Below are 26,781 nucleotides of genomic sequence, written 5' to 3'. Positions count from 1 at the left end.
CCTTTTATTAAGAAGGAATAAAAAAATAAATGATTTGTGATTTTAGCAAGGATGATACACATACAATAAAAAATCACTTACAGAGTGAAATCACTATAACATTATCTTTACTGTAGGATATACTAAGAATACCCTAAATGATAATAAACAGAAATATTTTGTTTTTGAATTGGAGAGAATTCGAAGGAACTGTTCAGCTTTGTGTGTTCATCTGATAAATGTATCCTCCCCTTCCTTCCTGTTTCTATTTTTAAGAATACCACAAGCAGCCATTCTAATATGTCTTTTTACATAAGTCATCCACAAATGCAGTTTGGCTGAAAGAGCCTATTTAGAATTGGTTGCTTAAAATTCTAGGTGTAATAATATTATATTGATAGATGGATATCAAAAAAATAAATAAATGAGCTATTAAAACAATATGTGACTCAAAACAATATCTGCAGCCCCAAATCTAAGGAGCTAAAACTTAACGTTAGCATTACCTAAGAAAAGCTCCACTACAAAACCTCAATTTTATCTCTGTGTGTGTGTACTCCACTCATACACTCATTCCTATAATTTCATACATTATTTTCTTTAATGACCCATTTACTCTAGTATTTTGTGCTCCATAAGCAAACAGAAAACAGAATGTCAATTTGATTAATTTCTCTTGTACCATTTCTTTAAGTTGCCCATCCCTTCTGGACACTAACACACATATGCACACATAGAGATCACACTCATTTGTGCAAGCAGCTCATGTATTTGTTCAAATGGATCCTAAGCTTTGCTATTCACTTTGTATGAGGATTATTGCATTATTTAGTAGCAGCACCTGAGAATTCTAATAGCCTCAAACTGTTAAATAAAATTGCAAGCTATTTTTGAAATAATTAGCCTCAAGTACTCTGGATATTTAGAAAATCTGAAACCATCTCTTGCTATGCTCTTTTTTTTTTTTTTTTTGAGATACAGTCTTGCTCTGTCACCCAGACTAGAGAGTAGTGATGGCCTCATAGCTCACTGCAACCTTCAACTCCTGGGCTCAAGTGATCCTCCTGCCTCAGCCTCCTGAGTAGCTGGGACTACAGGCACACACCATGTGCCTGGCCCCCTCTTGCTATACTCTTAAGTGGCTGCAACCTCAGTTTTTTAAAATGAATGATTATCAAACTATAATACATCACTGCATATGATTTGCCTCTATTCCTTAGTAAGAATAAAAGCAAAACAGATGCGGTGAATGAAAGTATGTTGACCCCCTACCAACCTACTAAATATTCTGGCCTTTTCTTTATTCCATTAATTATGCTTTTAATTTGCTATCAAGTCAAGCATGAAGTAGTTGAAGCCATTAATCTTCATTTGCCTAATAATTCATATTTATACTAATTTGTTTATTTAGATACTCACAGTTATATTAAACCAGCAGCATTATGTCACATTCATACCCATTAGTCTATGTAACCCAAATACTGAGTCACCACTTTGCTCAAAAATGCACTATACATTGATTGCTCCATTAATTACTGTGTTTGCTTACCAATCTAACAGGGTAGATATAAGCATTTGTTTGCCAGGTATGGGAAACATCCACTCCATATCCAATTGATAAATCCTATATCTTTATTGCACCTTTTATCCTTTCCATTCTCTTCTATATCAAGTCTAAAATGATTTCCCCTTCACCTTTAAGAAACACCAGTCTTAGCTTGACATAGGAAAATTTCTTATTGTGGAAGATTGACTGGAAATGTACAATCATTTCTGTATTCATGGTTAGTCAAATTGGGACATTTTTTTCTTTTTGTATTGAACTGATCCAGATAACACAAACCTCTCGTTCCTACAAGTCTTTCTGATTGTTCCAAAAGAAAGATTGAGTTTTTTATATTGAATAAAACTCAGCTATGTTTAAATATCTACTATTCTGCTACTCATGCTATTAATTTTGCAGAGAAATTTTTGTTGTTAAAGACTATAATGTAAAAGTTTCCCAAAGGAGTTTCCAAGAGAAATTTGAATCATTTGTACTGTGGACTCATAAGGCCCAAACACTAACATGAACCTTTTTAAAGTGAAACCTGTCAGGTTAACAAATATTATTTGACATCCTTTTGGGCCCAGACAATGGTGTTGACCTGCTGATCATGGAACCATCACTGGTTGGAATCAGGACCAGATTTAACTCCTCACACATATGGATGCATATTCTGTCGGTGTTTCTTGCACATTTCTTGCCTGTCTTGGGCTTATTCCAATGATGGAATGGTTCAGGGAAGCATAAACAATGCCATGTTTGTTTTCCTCCAGGTGTGGTTGAGAATAAACTTCAGACCCTTCCTGCATCCTGAACCAAGTTTCAGGGTCATTATCATAAATTCCAGTTTCTGATGGCAGTGTTTGGGAATTTTGTCCAGTGCCCTCTTCTGTTTGCTCAGTCTTAAAGGGCTGGGGAACATCAACCTATAAGAGGAAAAAAAAAGGTGATTTTAAGTGCCACCTAAGGCATGATAGTGCATGTGTATTAGTAAACTACGAGTGAAAAGCTAAATGGACTCATGTACCATGGGAGAAAAAATCCGCTGTTCCTACATATGCTGGTGACAACTACATTTTTAACAGACTCAATTATTAAAGGATGAAAGGCCTGAGAACCACTATGTTCCCCCCACATAGTTATTATGTGCTTTATTGTTGGTCATTTTTGAGGTCACAGAACACTTTTCAATCCCCCTTCAAGATGAAAAGCACAACTCAAATTATGGAAAACACATAAAACATCCCATGAAAACACAATGGACAGAATTAATGCAGTTTAAAATAAAAAGATTAAAGATAAAGCAGAACAGATAACCGCTAAGGGGGCAGAAAGAATACATATTATGAGTTATCCAAGATATATTATCATAAAGTAGGACCTGGAATTGGACAATTGATATCAGTTTTAGAGGGATAAAGCTTAGAAAAAGTTCTAAAACATTATTCCAGTTGTTATTTTTATCACAAGAAAATTTTTACACTTTCAAATAGAGCCAAATATCTTAGATCTTATGAGAAAGAGGTGAATTCATGGGTGCTAAAAATAAAATGAGTCCTGATATTTTCTCACTCACAGTTATTTGTTAGCCATTCCTAGCTACACAAGGATCCACTTGGTAAAAATGAAGATAATTGTGTTAATTCTAGGTATTATTTCAATTTTTTAAATCCCAATTTTGCCAATTTATGTTCTTGAAGTTTGGCCTAACTCCTTTAAGGCATCATATGCACAGTCTTTGATAGTCTACATACATTATGGGGTCCTTTGTCATCCTCAATGTGACGTGTGCAGTAGGATGTCTACATCATCCGCTTGGCAGACTTGTACTGTGCAAACATATCTGGCTTTATCCTGAGAAACTACATAATAACTGCTGGTACACTGGCTGCCTCTCATGAGGTGGCTGCCCAGAAATAACACGAAGGCTGGATGACTGAAAGAGGCAGGAATTGCTTGGCTAAGATGAAAAGTGGTCCTACCTCTGTTGAAGGAGACTGGTGAAAGTCAGGCGACCTAGAAAATAGCCACAAGTCCTCAATCTATCAACAAGGTCCCTGTCATACTTTTCAACCTGTATAAGTCTGTCAATTCAGTTACCTGGCTGACTTCCCAAAAGATGGCTCATTTTCATGAAAAATTTTGTTAGGATAAATGAGATACAAGAACACATGGAGCTCTATAGCTGAACTTCTCCCGTGGAGCCCCATCAAAGCAGCTGGGTGCCACAAGGCTGGTGCACCAGCATGTGGTGGGTAGTGAGGATAAAGACAGAAGCAGCAATCCCACCTTACACTCCTATGACACATTATAAAGCACTTCAAGTATACATATATATATATATACATATATATATATATATGGAGAGAGAGAGAGAGAGAGAGAGAGAGAGAGAGAATTCACATACTGTGAAATTTGCCCTTGTGTACAATTCAGTGGTTTTTAGCATACAAGAACTTTTATGCTCTCAAAGGACCATTTTGGATTAAGATCAGAACTTTGGCTTTTACATGTACCTGCCATGTTTTTCCAATTCCTTTCTCTACTTTGATTTGTCCGATGGCTCCCATATAAGTTTTTACTTAAGAAATTTTTAGCCCCAGGGTCCTTTTTCTTTTCTTAGGTGGGCATCTTAGCCCAGAGCTGTTTCCTTCTACTGCTGCTCAGCTCTCTCATCCAGCTGATGTCATGGGTTACCAAGACTTGAAAAGCCCTACCGGCCTCCAGGTGTTCATTGATTGCCTGGAGGACAAGAGCTACAGCAAGGGCTCTGTGCCATCATAAACATACCTGGGCACTTTGAAGCAAACTCCCGCCCACCACCTGCAGACATTATGTCATGCCCTGAGTTGGAATAATCACATCCAATCTTATGAAAAGGAAAAGGCCAGCCTGCCAGGAGTGAAGGTGACTTTGAGCAAGGCTGGCTCTGCTAATGTGGAAGACACGACAAGAAGTGGAGCTACAGACAGTTCAGATGATGATGACATTGATCTCTTTGGATCTGATGATGAGGAGGAAAGCAAAGAATTGAAGAGGCTAAAGGAAGAGCATCTTGCACAGTATGAATCAAAGGAAGCCAAAACCCCTCACTTGTTGCCAAGTCTCCCACCTTACTAGAGGTGAAACCTGGGGACAATGAGACAGATCTGGCAATATTAGAGGAGTGCACCAGAAACATTCAAGCAGACAGCTTGGTCTGGAGCTCCTCTAAACCAGTTCCAGTGGGATGTGGAATTAAAAAAACTTCAAATACAGTGTGTAGTTGAAGATGATACAATTGGAACAGATCTGCTGGAGCTGCAGACCACTGCTTTTGAGGACTATGTACAGTTTACGGATGTGGCTGCTTTCAACAAGATCTAAAGTCCATCCTAGATCACTGTACTTAAATAAAAGCTCGAAAGATTAAAAAAAAGAAGAATGAATGAAAAAAAGAAAAGAAAGAAATATTCAGCCCCAGGGACCTAATACGGCATCTCTTTGATTATTTTATGAAATGCTAGACAACTCAGATGGCGTAAAAACTTCAAATTCCTGTGAATAACAAGAACACCTTAAAACAAACTTCCCAGATAATTGCACACACAGAAAAATCCATTTTGAAGTCAATTTGAAATCACAATTTTTCCAGTTTATATAGAAAGAAAAATGACTACAGTTTAATCAACCTGTATTTTACTTACACAGTCAGTTATTTAGATTTTTGTTTTAAATAGTTTTATAGCTCTCAGGACTGATTATAACTGAACATAGTTTTGTTGTTATTCACTATAGGCAGAAAAGAATAATATTTAAGAAAATTTCCCTATTTGAGGAAACAGAGCCTTAGCACTCAACACAGTGCCTGCTGATGCTCACTAAAAACTTAACAGAAGTTTATCAAGTTGAATCTATTTGGTTTGGTTTAAAATTAGGCAGCCAGGTGGAGAATACTCAATGTCATTTAATACATGTAGAATTGTTGGCTATATCTACCTCTGGCATTTCTGGAATGTTCAAGAGGGTTACCACCTCTTTATCACTTTTCTTCCTTACTGAAATATAAACACACACTCACATACACACACACACACACACACACACACACACACCCCAAGTTCTTTTGCAGAACCTCATTTATGACAATTTATTTTTAATTAAATAACTTCAGATATTGTTTTTGAAAATTGTATATAGCCCCATCTTGCATTTTTATTTATTTTCATTATCTACATAACATTGGATTCAGAAGGAAAAGGAAGGCCTAACTTTATATCCCAAACCTTGCAGGAAAAATTGCCTCCAAAATTCCTTTCCTTCATCTGATGGTCTCTTCCTTAATGAGCCCACACATATTACCAGGGATTTTTGCATAGTAACTAAGCCTGAGATCATGCCTCTATCTTTTGGTGTGATTTATGAAAATACCTTGTCATTATATGAGGCTGTTTATGGGTTCATTCTTCCATTAACTCCCTACTCTCTTCCAGAATTACTTTAAGGTGTTGTGTTTGTGATAATAAATGCATATCCTGAAGCCACATAACAGACAAGAGCAGAGCCAGTTATATGGTTCAGTCTCTGGCTTTTCTGCTTCAGGTCTAGACTGCTTCCTGTGCCCTTCCAAAAAACCATTTATTATGAGACCTGTTAATGCTGAAGAATCTTTGGTGCAGAGAGAGGTGAACGTAAAATAAAGACATTTTAAAAAATGAGTCTGTATATGTAGTATTCAGAACCGTGCCTGGCATATGGTAAGTGTTATATAAATTCATTGAATTAATTAATTAATTAAACAGATAAATAAATACACACGGTATAACACAAATTGCATTTATTCCAACAAATATATCAAACATACCATGTTAATGTCCCTTCTCGCTGTATCAGAGAGCTTCTTTTGTTTCCCTGGAAGACCGAAAGAACAATAGTAATCAAAAGGAGTAAAGAAAGTAAACAAAGGTAAACCACCTTCCCACCCATGCTCACTCATTGTACACCAGTGATGGTGTTATTAGTTTTGGCCTGTTCATTTGCTTTGGCTAGCATGCCACACACACCTGTCAGTGAGCATTCACGCTGCCCATTTCCCTCACTGGTTCATTACTTGTCATTCTACATAGCCCTATGGCATAGCTAAGAGGAAGAGACCCAGGACATCACCTGGGAAAGGCTGGAAGTCCTTGGTCTGAGGACATTCCATACTCAATGCCAGAAATGCTGCTGCCCTGTTACCTCCCTTGCCAGGATCTCCTACTGCCTGGTTCACTTTGGATGTGGTAAAAAAAAAAAAAAAAAAAATGTATCCCTGACTCTTTTTCTGAGGTTCTGAGAGAAGTTCTTCTATCAGCCTCAAGAAAGATGAGGAAATTTGCAGAGGAACCACAGAAAGAGCTGTGTGGCTGCAGACACAGAGTTTGGGTTATAGGAAATTTTTCAGAATTCTGAGAAGATTCTGGGCTCACCCCAAAATACCGGAAGCACTTTTGCCCAGACAAAGCTTTCTCCTGTGCAGACAAAATAAGGGTTGTTCTGTCTAGCTCAGTTTCTACGGCTACACTGTGGGTGGTGTTGTGGGAAAAAGTATTAGAGGGATGGAGGAAAGGAAAAGAAAACCGAAGTGGTTCAGATCGGAGCTAAATCAGAATTCCGTATGCATCCCTCTCTTACTTAAACATGTTTGGCCATGACACTGAGAGAGTTCTCAACAAAAGTAGAAAGGAATTGTTTTTAGAATATCACATCTCTCCCGTCCTAGCCATATATTTCAAACACATTATTGTTGGGTGAAGATTGTGTTTAAGCATGTGTTTGTAATGGCAACAGAAAGTAGGGACATAATGAATTCCCTCTAGGAACATTGGATCTTCATTTAGATAACGATGTGTGCGTGCCTGCCATGATGTGGTGTGGCTGGGAAAAGAGGACAAGACAAAATAACTCAAATCAGACATATCAGTCCAATCCAAGAGGTTATTTTAATCTCCCTTTCAATCCTGTTAAGGTTTGGAAGAACCCCTTCGCGTACAAACCTAAGACCAACGCAAACAGAATGAGAAGGTCCCAGCAATGTGCCCGCCTAGGCGCAGCTCTGGGCCGGAGCACTGAGTCCTGGTGAGCAGGCCTCCCGGTGACTGGGGGGAGCCCAGATTAACCCATTTGGCTTTTTAGTGGAAGTGTGAGCTGTCCCCCAGGAAATCATTATCCATGGTTTACCATGGGATTGGAAAAGAAAACAATAGGAATAAACCAGAAATCGATTAGCCCCAGGAATAAGAACCCAAATGTGTGGTACAGAAGGGCAGATGGAAAATGGAACCCACCTTGGTGCCTTCTCAGGCAGCAGAACAGGCAGAAACCGGTAATGAGTAGAAGCAATCCCCCCAAAGGAAGCAAACTATAAAGAAGCCATGGTGTGTTTTCCATCTCTTCCATGGAGGGTCTTCCTGAGGCACTGGTTGAATCTGGAATGTTAGTCAATGCTAAATACAATTAGGAAATCTGAGCTACATTAGGATCAGCAAGACCCCTCTGCATTGTCGGAACTTGAATGCCTCCATTCCCCCTTCAGAGGCATTCCCCAAGAATCCCAGGCCTCAGTTCCCTATGCCACCTTTTGCTTTATTGCTGAGGACATGTGGCTCTGTAATAGTTTATCTTTTGGAAAAATCCTTTATTCTGTTAGGGTTAATCTTCCATAGAACAATCTCCATAACAATTCTCAGAAAGCACTTCACCAAGCCCTTCCATTTGCAGTATCTATTTTAACTCTCATGTTCATCACTTATAGGGAAGCCATTGCCTGTATTCAGTCTCATGACTTGAGAACAGAGTTATTGTTCCAAGAATTTTGCCCAAATTAAGACAGCTAGTGAGTAGCAGTTGGAACTCAAGTCAACATGTTTCTGACACTAAATTCAAGTTTCTTCAACACAATGATCTTTCCTTATCTTATGACTCATTGATATCTCCAAATACCAAATAATTTTGGTAGCCCCAAATATGTTCTTCCTAGTATACAGCTAATGCTCATTACAATTGATCAATATTAACATGCATTAAGGCCCTGTTTGTCCACAGCTGGTAGCAACTTATTAGTATATTATGAAACAATTTAGTAGATCACAAATAGCATTTTAAAAAAATGAAACAGAACAAACTAAAAATATAGAATGCATCACACACATTAGAGCAGTGGTTCTCAACCAGGACAGTTTTGTCCTCCAGGGAATGTGTGGCAATGTCTGGAGACAGTTTTGGTTGTCCCAAGGTGAAGGGAGGGAGGATAGCATCTAGTCAATAGAGGCCAGAAATTCTGCTAAACATCCTACATTATGCAGGATACCACCCCTCTCGCTGAAGGAAAGAATTGTCCACTCCAAAATGTCAATGGAGAAATCCTGTCTTGAAGTTAAGTATGGCTTTGTGAAACTTCTTTTTATATATGTGTGTATCGTGGGTTATTACATAAGATCTATTTTTTATTCTGGGTTGCTATTAACATAGTATTAAAAATACTGAAGTAAGGTATTCTATTATAATATGTGTGACTTGTTTCCCTAGAGACTTGGTTTTGAGGTAAAAATGATCAGCGGCAATGAAAGCAGGGCATAAAGCAGTTAGATAATTTAGAGTGGTAACAAAGATTGTATTGTTCATGCTGCAGCTGCTGTTTAGGCTGGGCCCTCAGCTAGATCACTGCCAAGAGTGATAGGCACAGCTGTCTGGGGGAGGGTGTTAGATAGTAATCAAGATCAAGGTTGCCACAACAGACAACCTAATACAAACAAATCTGCTTGATTAAGAAGATCCAACTTCTATTATTTCTCTAAGCACAAAACAAACTAGTTTTCTTAATTTTATTTGATTAGTTTGATACTTACTTATTAAAGGGAGTTCTGAATTATTTTGAATTTGTTCTGAAATAGAGAAACAAGATAAAGAATTGAAATTGGTTGAGAAAACAATAAGAGAGTACACTTGGGTATGTCCAAAATCAGAGCTAGTTTTGGAGAGGACTCCAACATTTGCACACTAACAGAGAATCTAATAGCCTAGCTCAAGGTCACTTTGTATAATTTGTAGATCATCACCTTGAGGTCATGAACACAAAATAAATTCTGGGGTTTATTCTGAAGATCACAGAAAGACTTTGTAAATATCACATAACCTTCATCTGTTTACTTTGATCAAGGGAAGGTTGGGAAGGATGGAGTTTCAGGCCAATGCGTCCTCTAATGACTGTTCCCTGCCCTGTCAACTTTTCCCCTGGGGCTTTGCTTTGTTTTGCAAAGTTCTTTTCTTCATTCTGGGAGAATATTGCTTTCCCAAGAGCATGCAAGCCCCCACTCTGTTACAGAACTGTTATTTCATGAACCAATTCTTAACTTGAACATAAATAGCAAAGGACAGTCAGATATAAAAACAAGAAAATTCCCAATATCCCTTCAGAAAAATATTTCAAGGGAAGAAAATATAACATTTTTTATCATACATTCCAAAATTTATTCATGAAAAACATGGTCCTTAAACATAATTCTGAGGTTATTTTCCTCATACTTAATTCACATTTAGTTTGCTGAGCACTTCTTAGTTCACTGAGCCCTTTCAGGTTCAGAAGAAAAAGAAATTTTTCTTTGACCCTTTCCCTGTTATTTTTGTTTTTACCACTTCACTAAAGGAAAATACACACCCAGTTTAAATTACAGCTAATTCCTAAATAATTTATTTGACTTTTGGGAAGGAAGTAGAAACAATCCAAAGAAATATGACACAATTTGTGCCCCCCAAGGCATTATAATCTTTCCTGGGACTTAAAAGACATAACCATACATTACCACAGTGAAAGGACATGTGTGATAAACGATAGGCACACACTCAAATGGCGTAAAAATTGATAGAAAAGAGAAATCACTTCCCCTAACGTGATCGTGGAAGGCTTCCTGGAGAACTTGGGAAATGAGCTGGAGCTGAAAGGAGGGTTAGAATGTCGGTAAGTGGAGACAGATGAATGGATGCCCTACAAGTGCCAAGAGTGGCATAGAAGAGCCATGGTGAAGACATGGCAATGGCAAGTAGGGCTGTTAGGCTGGAGTTGAGAGGCTCTGTATAGAATCCAGAAAGGTAGGTGTGAGGGAACTGTGAAAGATCTTGAATGCTGCTTAATAAATATGAGCCTGACATTGCGAGCTCCAGGGATGCTTCGCAGGTGAATGGCCCTTATGAAAGAAGTTATTAGGCAAATTAAGCACATCAGTAAGATATTTGGCTGAAAAGGACCAAAATGAGGAAACACTAAAGACAAAGAGTTCAATCACAGAATTAAGTAACTGGAATCATTTAGAAGGAAGATAATGAAGGTCTGAGATGTTCACAGAATCTATTGAAGGGAACACATCATAAAGTGGAAGGTTGTTGACAGACAAGAGTAGAAAGCCAAAGCAAAGGTTCTGGGATTTTTCAGTATGGATCAAGAGCATTAATTAACAAAGTGATAAGAAAGGGAGAGGTAAGAATGGTAGGTGAGCAGGAAACTGGGAGAGTAGAAATCTTCAAAAAGACACAAGACCTTCATGTCTCCTATTTAGTTCTTAGACTTTTCTCTTTCACTACTTCATCCTTCATACTTTTTGTTCCAATCGGACACTAATAAAAATCCCTCAGGGAACAGGGTTTAAGAGGGAATGCTGTTTCCCTTGTCCGAAAGTTGGGCCCCCTCCTCCACAAAATGGATTGATTGCTAATCTTAATCTCAGCCCACACTTGGTCCCTAGAGCAAGCACCTTTATGCATTTTAAAAACTATAACCCATCTTCAGTGGTTGTGGAATGATCCAAATATGGGATAGAGGACAATCCATAATATTGCTTTTGTGCAATTGAAATTTCTGTCACAAGTAATTATTAGCTTGCCTCTGACCCTGCCTAATTCCTCCCTCTTGTATGGAAGTAGACCAGTGCCCACAAAAAAAGACTGAATTACACGAGAGGGCTTCTCTTCCAAGGAAGGTGGACTCAATGCCTTGAAATTTAATTTTATTATATTTATCATATAAATTATTCAATATCACTTATTTGTTCAATGTATAATTAATATCATCCCAAAAGTAATATTTTATGAATTTTTCTTATTTTTATAATTTATCTTGCCAGTTTAAAAAGTAACACTTTTTAAAAATTCAATATTTTTATGCCATTAAGTGAATTAATAGTGCAATTCTTTCCAGAAGATATTCATTCCATACATCCTCAATATAGGCTTCTCCAGGTTGGTAAAGGCAATTTTTGTACTTTGCATAGATTATATTCTTTAATTCATTTACAAAGAAATATTTATTGAGCCGCCTATCATGTATTGGAGAGAAGCAAACGTGTTTAAGACACAGCCTCCATACTGAAGAGGTGTATAAGTCAGTGCACAGATAGCCACCGGCAATTAGCACTGAGCTTGACCCCGAATTGCACAGGCAGAGTCTCTAACTCTGCCATAAATTTCTTCACACTTCTATGCTTCATAGTTGAGGGTTGTAGCTAGCATTAAAGTGCTATGCATTCTTTCATTGGGCTGCTGTAAGGGATTTTAAAGTGATTTAAAGCATTTTAAAGGAATTTCAATTGATTCCTTCACTGGAGTACTTTAAGGAAGTTTAAATACTGACTCCAAAGTAAGCATATAAGGTAATAAATTAATTTTTAAAAGAACAGACACAAAATATATGCATTCAAGTGAATGGTATCCACAAAAGAAGTAACCTTATATGGCTGCATCTAGAGTTTAGTCATTCTACTACTACACCAAACCTCTTTGAAATTTCTCCTTCGCAATAAGCTTCAGGGTTAGTTTATGGGCAACAAAAGGAACTTCATCCTATTTTTATAATTAAAGGGTGCTCTTCTTTGATCCAAATATACTGTTTATTGTGGTAATATAACATGAAAATTACCATTTTAACCACTTAAAATGTACAATTCAATGTCATTTAAGACATTTACAATGTTGTACAGACATCACCACCATCTAGATTCAAAACATTTTCATCACTCCAAAAGAGAACTCTGTATCCATTAAGTAATCACTCCACATTCCTTATTTCCCTAGGCCCTGGCAACCACCAATCTACTTTCTGTCTCTATGGATTTGACTTTTCTTAATATTTCATATGCATGGAATCATAAAATATGTGACCTTTGTGTCTTGCTTCCTTTACTTGGCATAAGGTTTTTAAGGTTCATCCACATTGTGGCATACATTAATGCTTCATTCCTTTTTATGACAGAATAATTTTCCATTGTATGAATATACTACATTTCCTTTAGTCATCAATTGATGAACATTTAGATTGTTTCTACCTTTTGGCTATTGTGCATAATGCTGGTTTAAACATTCATGTGGAAGTTCTTGTGTGGACATATATTTTAAATTTCACTTGATTATTTACCTAGGAATTGAATTGTTGGGTTCTGTGGCAACTAGGTTTAACCTTTTGAGGAACTGCCAGACTGTTTTCCAAAGCAGCTACATCACTTTACATTCTCACCATCAATGGATAGTTCCAGTTTTCTCCACATCCTTTCTAACATTTGTTATTTTCTGGGTTTTGTTTTTGTTTTTTTAACTCTAGTCATCCTAGTGGATGTGAAATGGAATCTTATTGTGATTTTGATTTGCATTTCTGTAATAACTTATGGCATTGAGCATTTTTGTGTGCTTATTGGCCATTTGTATATCTTCTTTGATGAAATGTTTATTCAAGTTTTTTTTTTGCTCATTTTTAAATTAGGTTGCCAGTCTATTTGTCATTAAACTGTAGTTGTTCTTTAATATTCTGGGTAATAATCCCTTATAAGATATATGATTTATAAATATTTTATCACATTCTATGAGTTGTCTTTTCACTCTCTTGATAGTGCCTTTTGATGCACAAAAGTGTTTAATTTTTATGAAGTTTAATTACCTACTTTTGGTGTAGTTACTTATGATTTTGGAATCATATCAAAGAAACCATTGCCAAATCTAAGATCAGAAAGATTTACTTCCATGTTTTCTTCCAACTCGTATGTGGTTGAAATCTATCTCCAAGATCTAAACAGTCTGATCCTTTGAGCTTGCACCAAGTCACATTAGGCCTGTCATCACAGTATTTCACAGGGCATTCCAGTTTAAAGGGATCTCCCGCTGAGACAGAGTGTACAGATTGTCTCTTAATGTAAAGTTGTACATCACATGATTCTTCCCCTATAAAATATAGTTTTATATAAATGTAGTATTTATAGTTGTAGCTTATAGTTGTATACTTAAATCTCTGATCCATTTTGACTTTTTTTAATATGCTGTGAAGTAGGTGTTCAAATTCATTCTTTCGCATGTAGATACCCAACTGTCCCAGCATTATTTGCTGAAGAAACTATTCTTTTCCTATTGAATGGGCTTCACATCCTTGTCAAAAATCAATTGCCTATAGATGTATGGGTTTATTCTGGGCTCTCAATTCTATTGCATTGATCTCTATCTTTATCCATATGCTAGTGCCATTCTGTTTTGATCACTGCCATTTTTTAGCAAGTTTTGAAATAGGGAAGTGTTAGTCCTTGAAATTTGATCTTCTTTTTCAAGATTGTTTTGCCAATTCTGAGTCTATTGCAATTCCATGTGAATTTTAGGATCAACTTTTCCATTTCTGCAACAACAACAAAAAGCTGTTGGGATTTTGATGGAAATTACATTGAATCTGTAGATCACCTTAGAGAACATTGCCATCTTTACAATATTGCATATTCCAATCCATGAACATGACATATCTTTCCATTTATTTACATCTTCTTGAATTTCTTTCAGCCATACTTTCTTTCACCTTCTTGGTTAAATTTATTTCTAAATATTTTATTCTTTTTAGTGCTATTATAAATGGAATTATTTTCTTAATTTTCTTTTTGGGTTGTTCATTGCTAGTGTATAGAAATATCACTGATTTTTGTATGTTGATCCTCTATCCTGCAACTTTACTGAATTCAAATATCTGCTTTAGTAATTTTTAATGAATTTTTAAGAATTTTTCAACATATAAGGTCATGCCATCTGTGAATGAAGATAGTTTTACTTCTTCCTTTTCAATTTGCTGCCTTTTATTTCTTGTTCTTGCCTAATTGCTCTGGTTAGAACTTGCAGTTTAATGTCAAATGGAAGTGTCAAAAGTAGGCATCTTTGTCTTCTTCCTGTTCATGTGGGAAAGCTTTCAGTCTCTCACTGTGGAATATGATCTTGGCTGTGGAATTTTCATAAATCAAATATTTTTTACTCTCCCCTACTCCTCTCTCTCTTTGTGTTTTTTCATGTTTTATTCAGTTTGGTTTCTCCTAGCTTAACGTCTACCTGTCTTTCTTCAGCTGTTAGAGCCTATTAAAGGCCTCTGGACACGATTCAGAAACAGCTGAAGCTATGAATATTCCTAGAAACTCATTAGGGGGTGAGGTTATTTGTGTGCTGTTTGTCCTCCAAGAAAATTTTAATCTATTAACAAATGTATAATTGTCCAAGCACCACAAACATAACCTCAAGAAATTATAAATAACAAAAGTCAAGGACAAATAAGTAAAAGAAAAAATAAAAGAAAAACAGGACAAAAAAATATAGAACTATCTACAACTAGAAGTATTCACTTTGTTATAGTTTTTTCAATATTTTAGTGATCTACTTTTGGACTTAGCAAATAAATTTTATAACCCCTAAAGGCAAGAGCAATAAATTTTATTATATTTTTCTCTATTTTTCTGTGCCTCCCTCAATCCCTAAAACACACACACACATGCATACACATGTGTACACACATGCACATAATAATCCATGAGGTACAGCAGACTTCTGGTGTGCCATAGGAGTTCAGCCTCTACACAATCACTTGAGTCTGGATCCTCTTCTTCCTGGAAGCATGATGAGAAACACATTACACAGTGTAGGTGTTGAGAACTCACCTGTCACATGAATGGTTATTGAGTGGCTTGTAATGAGTTTTGACGAAAGATTCACAAAACAGCAGTATGACCCATTGTCACTAGGAGACACTGGTTCGAAATGTAGGATAAAAACTGAAATATTCTTGTCTTCTTTCCAACTTGTGTGTGGTTGAAATCCATCTCCAAGATCTAAACAGTCTGATCCTTTGAGCTTGCACCAAGTCACATTAGGCCTGTCATCACAGTATTTCACAGGGCATTCCAGTTTAAAGGGATCTCCCGCTGAGACAGAGTGTACAGATTGTCTCTTAATGTAAAGTTGTACATCACATGATTCTTCCCCTAAAAGATGGAAACAAAACTAAAATCAAATATGTTCTTCTGGAATGACCATATATGTGGCTTCAACAGTTTCTGCCAACTATTTCTCAAGCATTATTCTATAATTTTCCTAGATAATGGTTTCTAGTAATTAATCCCCACTAGCAGAGTTTCTGGTACATAATAAATATTTGTTTCAAAAATAAAACATTCAATCTTCTGTCTTAGTTCATTTTGTCAGAATACCTAAGACTCAGTAATTTATAAATGATAGAAGTTTATTTGGCTTGTTGTACTAGAGGCTAAGAAGTACAAGAGCCTAGTGCCAGTATTTGGCAAAGGCTTTTGTGCTGTATTATCCCATGGTGGAAAGCAGAAGGTGGAAGAGCGAGCATGAGTCAAAGAAAAAGATGGGGACCAAACTTCATTCTTTTATCAGGAGCGCACTTTTGCAATAGCTAACCCACGCTCACAATGAGGGCATTAATACTTTCATGACCTAATCACCTCTAAAGGTCCCACCTCTTAATACAATCACAGTGGCAATTAAATTTCAACATGAGCTTTGGAGGGGACATTCAAACATAGCATTCTGCCGCTGACCCCCAACCCCACAAACTCATGTCTTTTTCACATACAAAATACATTCATTCCATCCCAATACCCCCCAAAGTCTTAACTCATTCCAGCATCAACTCAAAAGTGCAAAGTCCAGCATCTCATCTAAATCAGATACGGGTGAGACTCTGGGCATGAGTTATCCTTAGGCAAATTCCCCCCACCTGTGAGTCTGTGAAAGCAAATTTTCTACTTCTAAAGTACAGTAGTGGGACAGACATAAGGTAGACATTCCCATTCCAAAAGGGAGAAACAGGCAAAAAGAGAGTAGTAACAGTTCCCATGTAAGTCCAAAACCCAACAGAGAAAACAACATTAAGTCTTAAAGCCAGAGAATAATCTACTCTGACTCCATTTTCCACTTCCTGGGCACAATGCAGTAGGGGTTGGGCCTCCAAGGCCTCAGGCAGCCCAGCACTTAAAGCTTTGCTGGTCTCAGTCCACACTTTGGCTCTCATAAGTTGGAGACTCATAGCTGCAGCTCTCCCAGGCTAATGCTGCAGGGTGCTCTATAGTTCTGGGGACTCGGTGGCAGTCTCATTCCCATGGCTCCACTAGGCATTGCCCTAGTAGGGACTCTCTGTGGCAGCTCCGATACCACATTTTTGCTCAGCATCGCCTTACGAGGAACTCTTTGTGGTGGCTCTGCCTCTGCAACAAGTCTCTTCCTAGGCCCTCAGTCTGTTAGCAACCTCCTTTGAAACCTAGGTGGAGGTAGCTATGCCCCCACAGCTCTTGCATTCTGCAAGCCTGCAGAGTTAACAAGTGGGTGTTGCCAAGGCTTTCAAATTGTGCCTTCTGGAGCAGTGGGTCAAGCTGCACCTGAGCTTGCTAGAGCTGAGGCGGGGGTGGCCAAGGAGCACTGTGACAGAATGTAGGGATCATGAACACGGCTTTGGGCCGTGAGCCTATGTAGGGCACTGCGGTTTCCCCTGAAACCATCCTGCTGTCCTAGAGCTCTGAGCCTGTGATGGGAGGGGCGATCTCAGAGATATTTAAAATGCTTTAGGGCAGCGGTCCCCAACCTTTTTGGCATCAGGGACTGGTTTCATGGAAGACAATATTTCTACACACAGTGGGGGAGGAGGGGGTGCAGAGCTCAAGCAGTGATGCAAGTGATGAGGACAAGCTGTAAATACAGATGAGGCCTCGCTCGCTCGCTGTTCACCTGCTGAACATGCCCCTCCCCCCACTCCTGCCCAAGTTTCATGGAAGACAATTTTTCTGAGATAAACTGAACCCTTTGTTTCTCCAAGTGAAAGGAGGAACAGTGATCTGCTTCTTTTGGAAGTTTTGTCTACTGGCCCAACATACTAGAAATTTACCTCCCTTTGTTTTGGGGAAAAGAGCTTTTTCTTGGAAATAGGTCTTGCTATTATTTTCTTTGAACCTCCAGTTAGTAATTGTCAAGTGTATATAAAATCTGTAGCACAGAAGACTTTTAGAAAAATTCTATGTCACTGAATAAGTTATATTATTGTTAACTTATCATTATTTGCCTTGTAACCTCACCATCTGAACCATAACCGAGAACAAAGATACATGAAACAGAAATCTTCTACAGCCAGATGAAATAGATATTGCAAGATTGAAAGTTTATCTCATTTATACACAATTATTATAATTTCATTGTCAATTCCTAATTAGTCCAGAAGGCATAATTGTATTATGTAATACAGACTAATTATGATGTTCATAATAATGTAACAGAGTAGTTGCCCCTCCTCCCATAGATATGGAAGCATAAAATTGAGAGTGGAGAATATATAACAGACGGAATGGCCTGAGGAAAAAAATATTTTCTCTCTTTGGAGAACTGAAACCTGTATCCCTGCCTCAGGCCAAGGGGTAGGGAGGAGCAGGGAGAAGGCCTTTTATTGTTTGTTTGTTTGTTTTGTTTTTTTTTTAATTTTTTATTTCAGCATTTACAGGGGTACAAATGTTTAGGTTACATATATATTGCCTTTGCCCCACCCGAGTCAGAGCTTCAAGCGTGTCCCTCCCCCAGATGGTGCGCACCGCACGCCTTAGGTGTGAATATACCCATCTCCTCCTCTCGCTCCCACCTGCCCGACACCGGAGGAATGTTGTTACTATATATGCACTTAAGTGTTGATCAGTTAATACCAATTTGATGGTGAGTACATGTGGAGTATCACAAGAATGGAATAAAAGGCCTTTTATTCTTATCCCAGGTGGCACCAGCTGCCCACTTGGGTGGCTGGCAGAGTTCACAGGCTTTCTTTTTGGCAGAGATGGGATGATTAGAATAGTTAAGCACCGTAATTGCCTGAAGCTGAGAACACTCCCTTTAAAAACTCTGTATTTCTGCCTATGTTCAGGAAAAATTTGGATTTTGAGATGATAGTCTGCTTTTTCCTCCCTTTGCTAGCAAAGGTAATAAATGTCTTTCTTCCTCCCCACAGACACTTGTCCTTGTTCTTCTGATTTGGCCTCATGGACAAGTGCCAAGTTTCGGTAACAATAAGATTAACAATAAAACTTTTAATTATGTTTAATGTCATCCATTTTTTTTTAAACAGAGAATTGTACAATCTGTTTTACAAAAAAATTTCACCAGAATGGTTACTTCAATAAATGTTTTGGCCTCCAAAGGGCCAGACTTCAATTACTTAGAATGCACATTTTTGTGGAACTATTTATTCTCTGATAATTGCCGGACTAATATTTTCCCTTTTGAGATTCATGCATAAAAAGAGCATGAGAAATGGCATGTATTTACAACAGCCACTTAAAAGCCTTTTTGCATCAGTTACAGCATGTGACTGATGTATAGATGATATGTATATAAATTGCAGAATATTCTGCTATAGATTTGACTCCTTAAGAGCTGGTGAAACAAAATAAAATAGACAAAGATTCCCTTTAGTTAGGCACTTTGTGGTGATTTGTGTTTTTTATTTTTCCAGTAAAGTTAAGGCTAAACACATGGTCTTAAGAGTAAATTTCTCTTTAAGTTCTTTTTTCTTCATCCTTACAATTCTTTCTTAGCCTTTCTATGTTTTCAACTACTATTTCTCTCAGCAATATATCTAATCCATCTACTTCATTAGTTCTTTCATTCACCTTCAAGCATTCTTCTGAATAAAGTCACAGTTTTCATAGGTCATAGTGACATAAGCATGCCTGAGATTATAGCCAAAACTCTCTTTTACAGACAAAGACAGCTAAGGGCCTTACCTGTGATCATATAGCTAATCAGATGTTGAACTAGGGGGCAACTTTTGGCCCTGAGTTTCACATATCTGTCTACCTAGAACATTGTTTCATTGTATTTCTACACTCTTGCCAGCATGAATATTCTCACTTTAAGCTCTTTCCTAACACCCAATAAACCTTTCACTATAATTTCTTCTCACATCTCATCAACCTGTGCTCAAAATAATTGAAACCTGATTGAGTTTCCAGGAATCAGATGGAGACAAAGGACCTGCAGAGAACGTTTAGAGCCTCTGAATATTTATTTATTTACAACTGCTTTGAGACCTCAAACAAGTTCACTTTAAGACTTCCTAATTCATTTTCTTCCAAAAATTCAGAATTAAAATGAAAGCACACTGAAAGGTAAGTTATGAGGATGAGGTTTTCAAAAAATTGAAGAGAAAGGGTAAGATAATTTACAAAAAGGAAGTGCCTAACAATACAGCACCTGAATGTGGTTAGACTTATGACAAAAATACAAGGAGGCCAGGGGCAGAAAGTCCAAGTGAAACCCTTGTTTCCAAAAGTCCGTTCCTCTCCCTGGATTTCATAGACTCTGTCAGCCTCCTAACTTCCCTTTTCACTTTCTTGGGTAAGTCAATAATAGTTTATGGAGCCCATAAGTCTGTGCTAGAATTGCAAAAAACTATAAGATAGTTATAGACCAAGATATTTTTCCCACAAGGTGCTTACCATTTAATTGGTAAGACAAGAGTAACTAACCATTAGGGCACTTTTCTAGAATAACTTTACTATCTACCACTCTTTTTCTTTAAGTTTACCTGAGCAGAAAGCAAGCTCAAGGGACCTTATAAGTTGGTTGTTAGAGGGCATAGGAAGAAATAAGACAGAATGCATGCCTTTGTGGAGCTTCTTTTCTAATGGGAAATAAAGATGCATGACAAATGGGAGAATGAAATAACACTGTAAAGAAGTGCAAACCACTCTGCATGGATATGCAAAGGATTAACTTCAGCTGGGGATACTGGGCCAAAGCTTCATGAAAAGGTTATATTTGAACTGAACCTCAGAGAATGAGTAGCCCTTTGACAATCAGAGCACAGGATGGGGTAGGGAGGAGTTTTAAGACTGAAGAAATGCACGGGCAAAGGCTTAGACTCCAGGAATCTCATGGCAGATTTAGGGAATTGAGAAACAGCTGGACCATGGTTTTCTGAAATAGTGATATGGAGACCACTGGTTGTTTCAGAATAAATGGAATAAACATTAGGTGGAATAAGTTGAAACTTTGCTCATCCACCATGACAAAATATGGTGCCTAATTTTGGGGAGATATTTATAAAGGGCATGGAAATAAAAGTGAGAAAATTCATTTGAACATGGCTGTTTCAAATGCTAACACATTGCATGAGCTTGAGATAAACACCCAGTTTTGTCAGCCCTCAGTTTCTTCCAAATAAGATACAGGATTGAACTACAAAAATAGGAAAGTCTTTACTCACCATCCCCCATCACACAAACACACAACTGCACCTCCCTCAATGTATCACTGAAACTATGAAACCACTTATAGTCTGAAATATATTTCTATTATTAATACAATATGCTAACTTTCCATTTAGCCACAGGGCTGTCATGTGATGCTAGTACCACATTAAATATCCCTTTAAGTTCCAGCATTCTGTGACTATATGCTTGGGCAAAGTGCACAAAGAGGGTTAGGGGTAGAGAAAAGACCTAGCTATTTGTCCTGGCCACATCACGGACTTGCAGTAGGATTACAGAAACATCCTTATGGTTCCTGAATAGTCTTTCATCATTATGGTTCCAGAAAATTCTTTCATTCACAGTCACATTGGCTGGCTCTTGAATGGAGAAATGAATAGATGGTGAATGCAGGTTTGCAGGCTGACATTAAAAATCAACAAGAGTACTCCTTCTGTGAGCAGACCAGGTATTATACTTCTTATCTCTCAGAGACTAAAAGTGACGCTTGTAGTGTAAGAGTGACCCAGGGAGCCAAATGGCACAATTCTCATTTTCCATCTGACAAGCATGTTAACGCTTCTTTTCTGCCAGTCCCGAATCACACATAACCATCTTTTGGCACTCAGGAAGACACAAAAAGCTGCCCCCAAGGGGTTTGTCTTATCAAACCAGTATTTTCTAAAGAGGAATGACAATCATAGCTGCTTTGGGGTGTGACTTATCAACCAACTATCAATTATTTTTGTTTCTGCTGTTATTATTCCTGCTGTTTTTCTCAAACATGCATATCTGATGCTAGGGAATTTTCAAAGTTAAAAGTAATTTCAATAAATATATGCAGTAAAAGCATGAAAACCTCCACCACCCCCGGGTTCTTATACAATGATATATCCCTTTTTAAGTCACTATAGGTTTAGAAAGCCTCTCAATTTCAAAATTCTTATGAAAACCACTAGTGAGTTATTATGGTATGTACATTCTGTGACCAGGTGATACCTAGTATATTTTAGGTCCAGAGTACATCATCTTTAAAAACTCATTGCTCTATATGGAAAAATATTTAATATTTTCAGAAATAATCAAGAACTGAAACAACCAATAAAATGGCCAGAAAAGAAATATAGACAGTAAATATTTTCCTGTATTGTACTTCATATATAAAATCATGCAGGTTAAACAAATATTTGAAAAATAATATAAGAATACAAAAATGGAAAAATGCACAGCTATTTATTAATAATTTTTATATCTCCCTAAACAATATGAACTTTGACCCTTTAGTTATAGTCCGATAGTTTATGAAAATAATTGTCTAGTAGCTAATAAGTGACTTGTATTAAAACTGAAATTCTGCAAAGATACAATTTAGGCAACTACTAAATTATAGCACTCATGTAAAGTTTTATTTTCTTGATTCATTCTTTAGTTTTAAAACACTTTAAAGAGAATACATTTCAATGAGAAAGATATGACTCAATAAAACATGTCATGTATGAACTAAAGTTACCAAACAAAAAACATTACACCTCATAGTTTGTACTCTGTTTCATTGTCTTTAAATTTAAAACACAAATAAAAATTCAAAATCGTTGTATAGAACGACAGAAATGAAACAGCTCCTGTTCTGCTTCTTTGTACAATCTTTGTGGTATTATTGTTTATTTAAAAATTGGCTGTTGAAAGGCAGGAATATGTAGTGCCATAGAGACTGGGCATTATGTGCTTGGAGCAAACTCAAGTGATTCTGAACATTATGAATTTACTCTCAAAATGAACACAAGTAGCGAGGGCCAACTCTATAACTAGGAAGTCTCTGAGTTAACTTGCATACAGAATGCAAGTCATGTCAAAGGATAAGTACTATAAACATGCTCATTTGAAACATACATACATATTATTAAAACTCACCAGTAACCATAGTAATTATTTAGAACTTAGGCCAAAAATATTTTTAGGGGGAGAATATTTTACCACTGACATTGTTCAGAATTGCTAGTACATAGTGATAATTAAAAGTAGACCAACTTATAGTTGTTTTTAAATTCAGTACAATGTAGCCCCTTATTGTCCACATCCAGAGGATATAAACATCCCACTGTCTGTGACAAATTAATAACATGACAGTTTCTAGTGCAAAGAAGAAGCAAAAAAATGCTTATATCACTCTTCAATTTTGTCATTATATTTTTATTTGATTATCTTACACATGATATAACCTCTCAGGGCTTTCAAATTCCCAAGAGGGAAAGAGTCTGGTTAGATCAATCAGGAAAGGCTTCAAGGAGAAGGAATCTCTTCCTACCTCCAACCTCACCTTCAGGCAAACGTGATCCTCTTCCCATTATCACAGTATAATATCATCATCTGCCAAGTCACATTGGCCAGAAGCTGGGGGTCATCTTAGTCTCCTTCCTTTTCACTGCCCCAGTCAAGTTAACTCGATTTGGCATCCAGAATACCTTCCAAATTTGTTTCCATGACACTGTCTTAATTTGGGTCTCATTCTATTCCGTGGATTATTGTCACAGCCTACCAACTGGTCTCCTACATTCATTCCAGACTTGGCTTTACTTCTCTCTCTCAACCTCAATCCATTCTCTACATCACTGTCACAGTTTGCATTCTTAAAATGAAAATCTAATTGTGAGATTTTTTAAATCTAAAACCCTGAATGACTGCAGGAATATGTCCAGACTTCATGAAATGGCATTTAGCCCCTGCTTCCTTATGTAAACTTACCCTACCCACACACTTCAGCAACCCAAGACCGCTTAACTTTCCCCCATCTCTACTCCCTAGCAAATGTCCCATGCTATTTCATATGACATGCATCATTCTATTATAATTACATTTGTGTTTATGTGTCTGTCTTCTATCTGGTCTGCCACCTTCTTGATGGCATGGTACCTGTCTCTGCAGGAGAAGATGGCCTTAGAAAAGTATGAAGGTGAGATGGCATGCTGTGGCCTGAGACTGAATGGAAAGAGGTTAATAAAGTGAAGAATTCTTCTGACTAATTGTTCCTGTGCAGTATGGACTGCAGAGCAAAAACAGCTAAGCCCTTAGGGCTGTGAGCTAAAAGACATTGAAGTGAAAAACTTACGCTGACCCACATACTCTGCAGTGGTTAAGTTGTAACCACTAAAGAAAAACTAGACCTCATAAGTATTCAGTGTGGAAAGGCATGATTTATTAATATGTCCATTCAGGGGTGATTTTAGAAATATTTAACAAGTGATGTTTTGCAGCCATCCAGCTACCCAGACCAGCCAATCAGAAAGGAATAACAACCACAAACAACTTCACACTCTAATATCTTCCAGCTGAGCAAGTGTGGTTGCTGTATAAATACCATCAGGAGCTGAAGAGGGTAGGAAATTTGTGAAATCTATTAGCTATTTTTTAAAAAGGAAGGGTTATGATTATGAAACTTTTGTAAAATATTATTTCTTATTTTTAAAGACCACATGCCTTGATTATAACTATTATTGTGAGGAACCTCTCAACTGAGTTTCACTATTTCTCCATTGAAAACCTCTTACAAGTTTAGGGAACGTTCAAAATGGTTACAGTCATTGAAAGAAATGAATGACTGTAATGAACGTAAATTGCCTTCATTTGAGCTAAGACAGCTTTAGAGTTGAACATAGAAATTAAACAAATTTTTTTTGAGAAACTAAAATGGTTACTAGAGGTATAATATGCCAATAACTTTCTGTGACATCAACCAGGATTTAAGCTTCTATCAGAAGATAACTATGATAGACAAACAACAAATAAAAACCTCAGACACTTGCTGGGAAGCTGCAGAAGGAAAGAAGTCTTTACACTCAGGAGGAAAAAAGGCTTCTAGAGGAGGCTAATGGTATGTTCTGCCTTACTTTAGAGGATTGGAATGGTGGAGAGGAAGGAAGAGCTCATGGTTACCAGGGAAGGGAAATAATTTGCCTTGCAAATCCTCTCTTACAAATCAGGGTTTAGGGATGCAATGAGGCAGTGGCATGAGCATAGTCAAGGCAAATCCACACAGCAACAGCAGCCATATAACACCCATCAAACGACATCAACCTGGATACCTCAGGAAATCACATGCACAGCAGCAGAAAGCCCAGTGGCATGCTTCCCATCATAAGCTAGCTGATACATGCTCACAAAGTCACAAATGTGATGACATGAGGTTAAGGTGGGGAGTTCCACCTCACACAGAAACCACTAATTTGATGTTGTATTACACAGTGTCTATTAAACTTATTGCTTTAACTCTGTGGTAAACAAACCCATTCCATTAGTCAGATAATCCCATAAGTACTAGGAATACCTGGGGAAATTTAAATAAGAATGATGCACACACACACATTAAAATCAGAGCTTCTATTGTAAAAGGCGACCATTGTTATTAATAGCTTAAGGAAAACCAGTGACTTGTTCTTGTACAATGAAAACTACTGAGCCTCAGTTTCTACTGTGAAGTTAAAATATATTCATATACATCAACCTGGCAAATAGCACTTAATGTAACACAGATCACAGAAAAAGACATAATATGTAATAGCAGTTTTAAGTTCTTCTTCTGTGTGGACATTGTCTATTACTGATCTTTCGACAAGCAGAGCCATTTCCTCCCTATCTAAACACAGACAAAGGCACACATACACAAACACACACACACACACACAAGTTCCTTTAACAAAAATGGAACTGGAAAGAATTAACTTCATACCAAGAAGGCACACCTTATAAATCTATACTTATTCCCATTATTTGAAAAACAAAGACCGTGAAACAAGAAAATTGAGAGAATTTTCGCAACCATCTTTTATTACTATTTCTTCTTAAAACTCTCCATCTTACAAAACTATATCTTCTTATATTTATATGTGAAACTGTTTTCCAAGTTTGCTTTCACATGGCATTTACTTAGCATACTTTGAAGCAAATTCTTCTAGAGATAGAATTTCTCGTAGTTAGCATAATATGACTATTTTGGGGTAAAATTTGAAGATTGATCTCTTTATTCTGGTTGTATTGAGCAATTTAAGATGTTAAGCCATATATTCTTTTATTTTTATCTAGTTTGGGATAATTATCACATTGTTTCATCTAAAATTAGTCATTCTAGTACTTGCCATCACTTTTTTTAACATTTACCAAAGTTTACAAAGTGTCTGTGCCATTTCCTCTCCTTGAGATATTTAAGAATAGGACAAGCAGATATCTTTAGAATATGGGGACCCCTGGGGACTTAAATAGTTAAATTTAAATAGTTTAAGTCAGGGGTCTCCAACCTATGGTGAGTTGTATTATTATTTCATTATATATTACAATGTAATAATAATAGAAATAAAATGCACAATAAATGTAATGTGCTTGAATCATCCTGAAACCATTTCCCCCATCCCCGGCCCATGGAAAAATGTTCTTCTATGAAAATGGTCCCTGGTGCCAAAAAGGTTGAGGATTGTTGGTTTAAGTCACATTTGGGAGGTCACCTCTGCATCACGGCTACACATTCATTGCCACTTGCCCACAAGCATACCATACCTCACATTATCAATGTGCTGTAGACCCATCCTAGATCCATCCTGACAGGAGAAAAACAGGGATACGACTAATATTTTTTGAGTTCCCATTATGTGCTAAGCACTTTAGGTACCATGCATGTATTGTTTCCTTCGATCCTCACAATGATTTTACGAGGTAGTTGCTATTATAGTC

The 26,781-nt window shown here is 37.2% G+C and overlaps 1 protein-coding gene and 1 pseudogene across 1 annotated transcript in view; one reads left to right on the top strand and one right to left on the bottom strand.

Annotated features, from left to right (window-relative positions):
* Positions 1-1,013: 1,013 nt before the first annotated feature.
* BTLA (B and T lymphocyte associated) overlaps positions 1,014-26,781 on the bottom strand; it is a 31,307-nt gene continuing 5,539 nt past the window's right edge. Inside the window, exons 2-6 of the mRNA XM_045540305.1 lie at positions 15,475-15,798; positions 9,391-9,426; positions 7,831-7,971; positions 6,369-6,415; positions 1,014-2,451 (exon numbers count right to left, since the gene is read on the bottom strand). Of these exons, the coding sequence (XP_045396261.1) occupies positions 2,170-2,451; positions 6,369-6,415; positions 7,831-7,971; positions 9,391-9,426; positions 15,475-15,798 (830 nt within the window). The 3' untranslated portion in view covers positions 1,014-2,169. The remainder of the gene's footprint in view (positions 2,452-6,368; positions 6,416-7,830; positions 7,972-9,390; positions 9,427-15,474; positions 15,799-26,781) is intronic.
* On the top strand, positions 4,214-4,891 carry LOC123630548 (annotated as a pseudogene).

This window comes from Lemur catta, chromosome 1 (assembly GCF_020740605.2).
Source record: "Lemur catta isolate mLemCat1 chromosome 1, mLemCat1.pri, whole genome shotgun sequence".
NCBI classification, from domain to species: domain Eukaryota; kingdom Metazoa; phylum Chordata; class Mammalia; order Primates; family Lemuridae; genus Lemur; species Lemur catta.
This window is presented reverse-complemented; position numbering and strand designations above follow the sequence as displayed.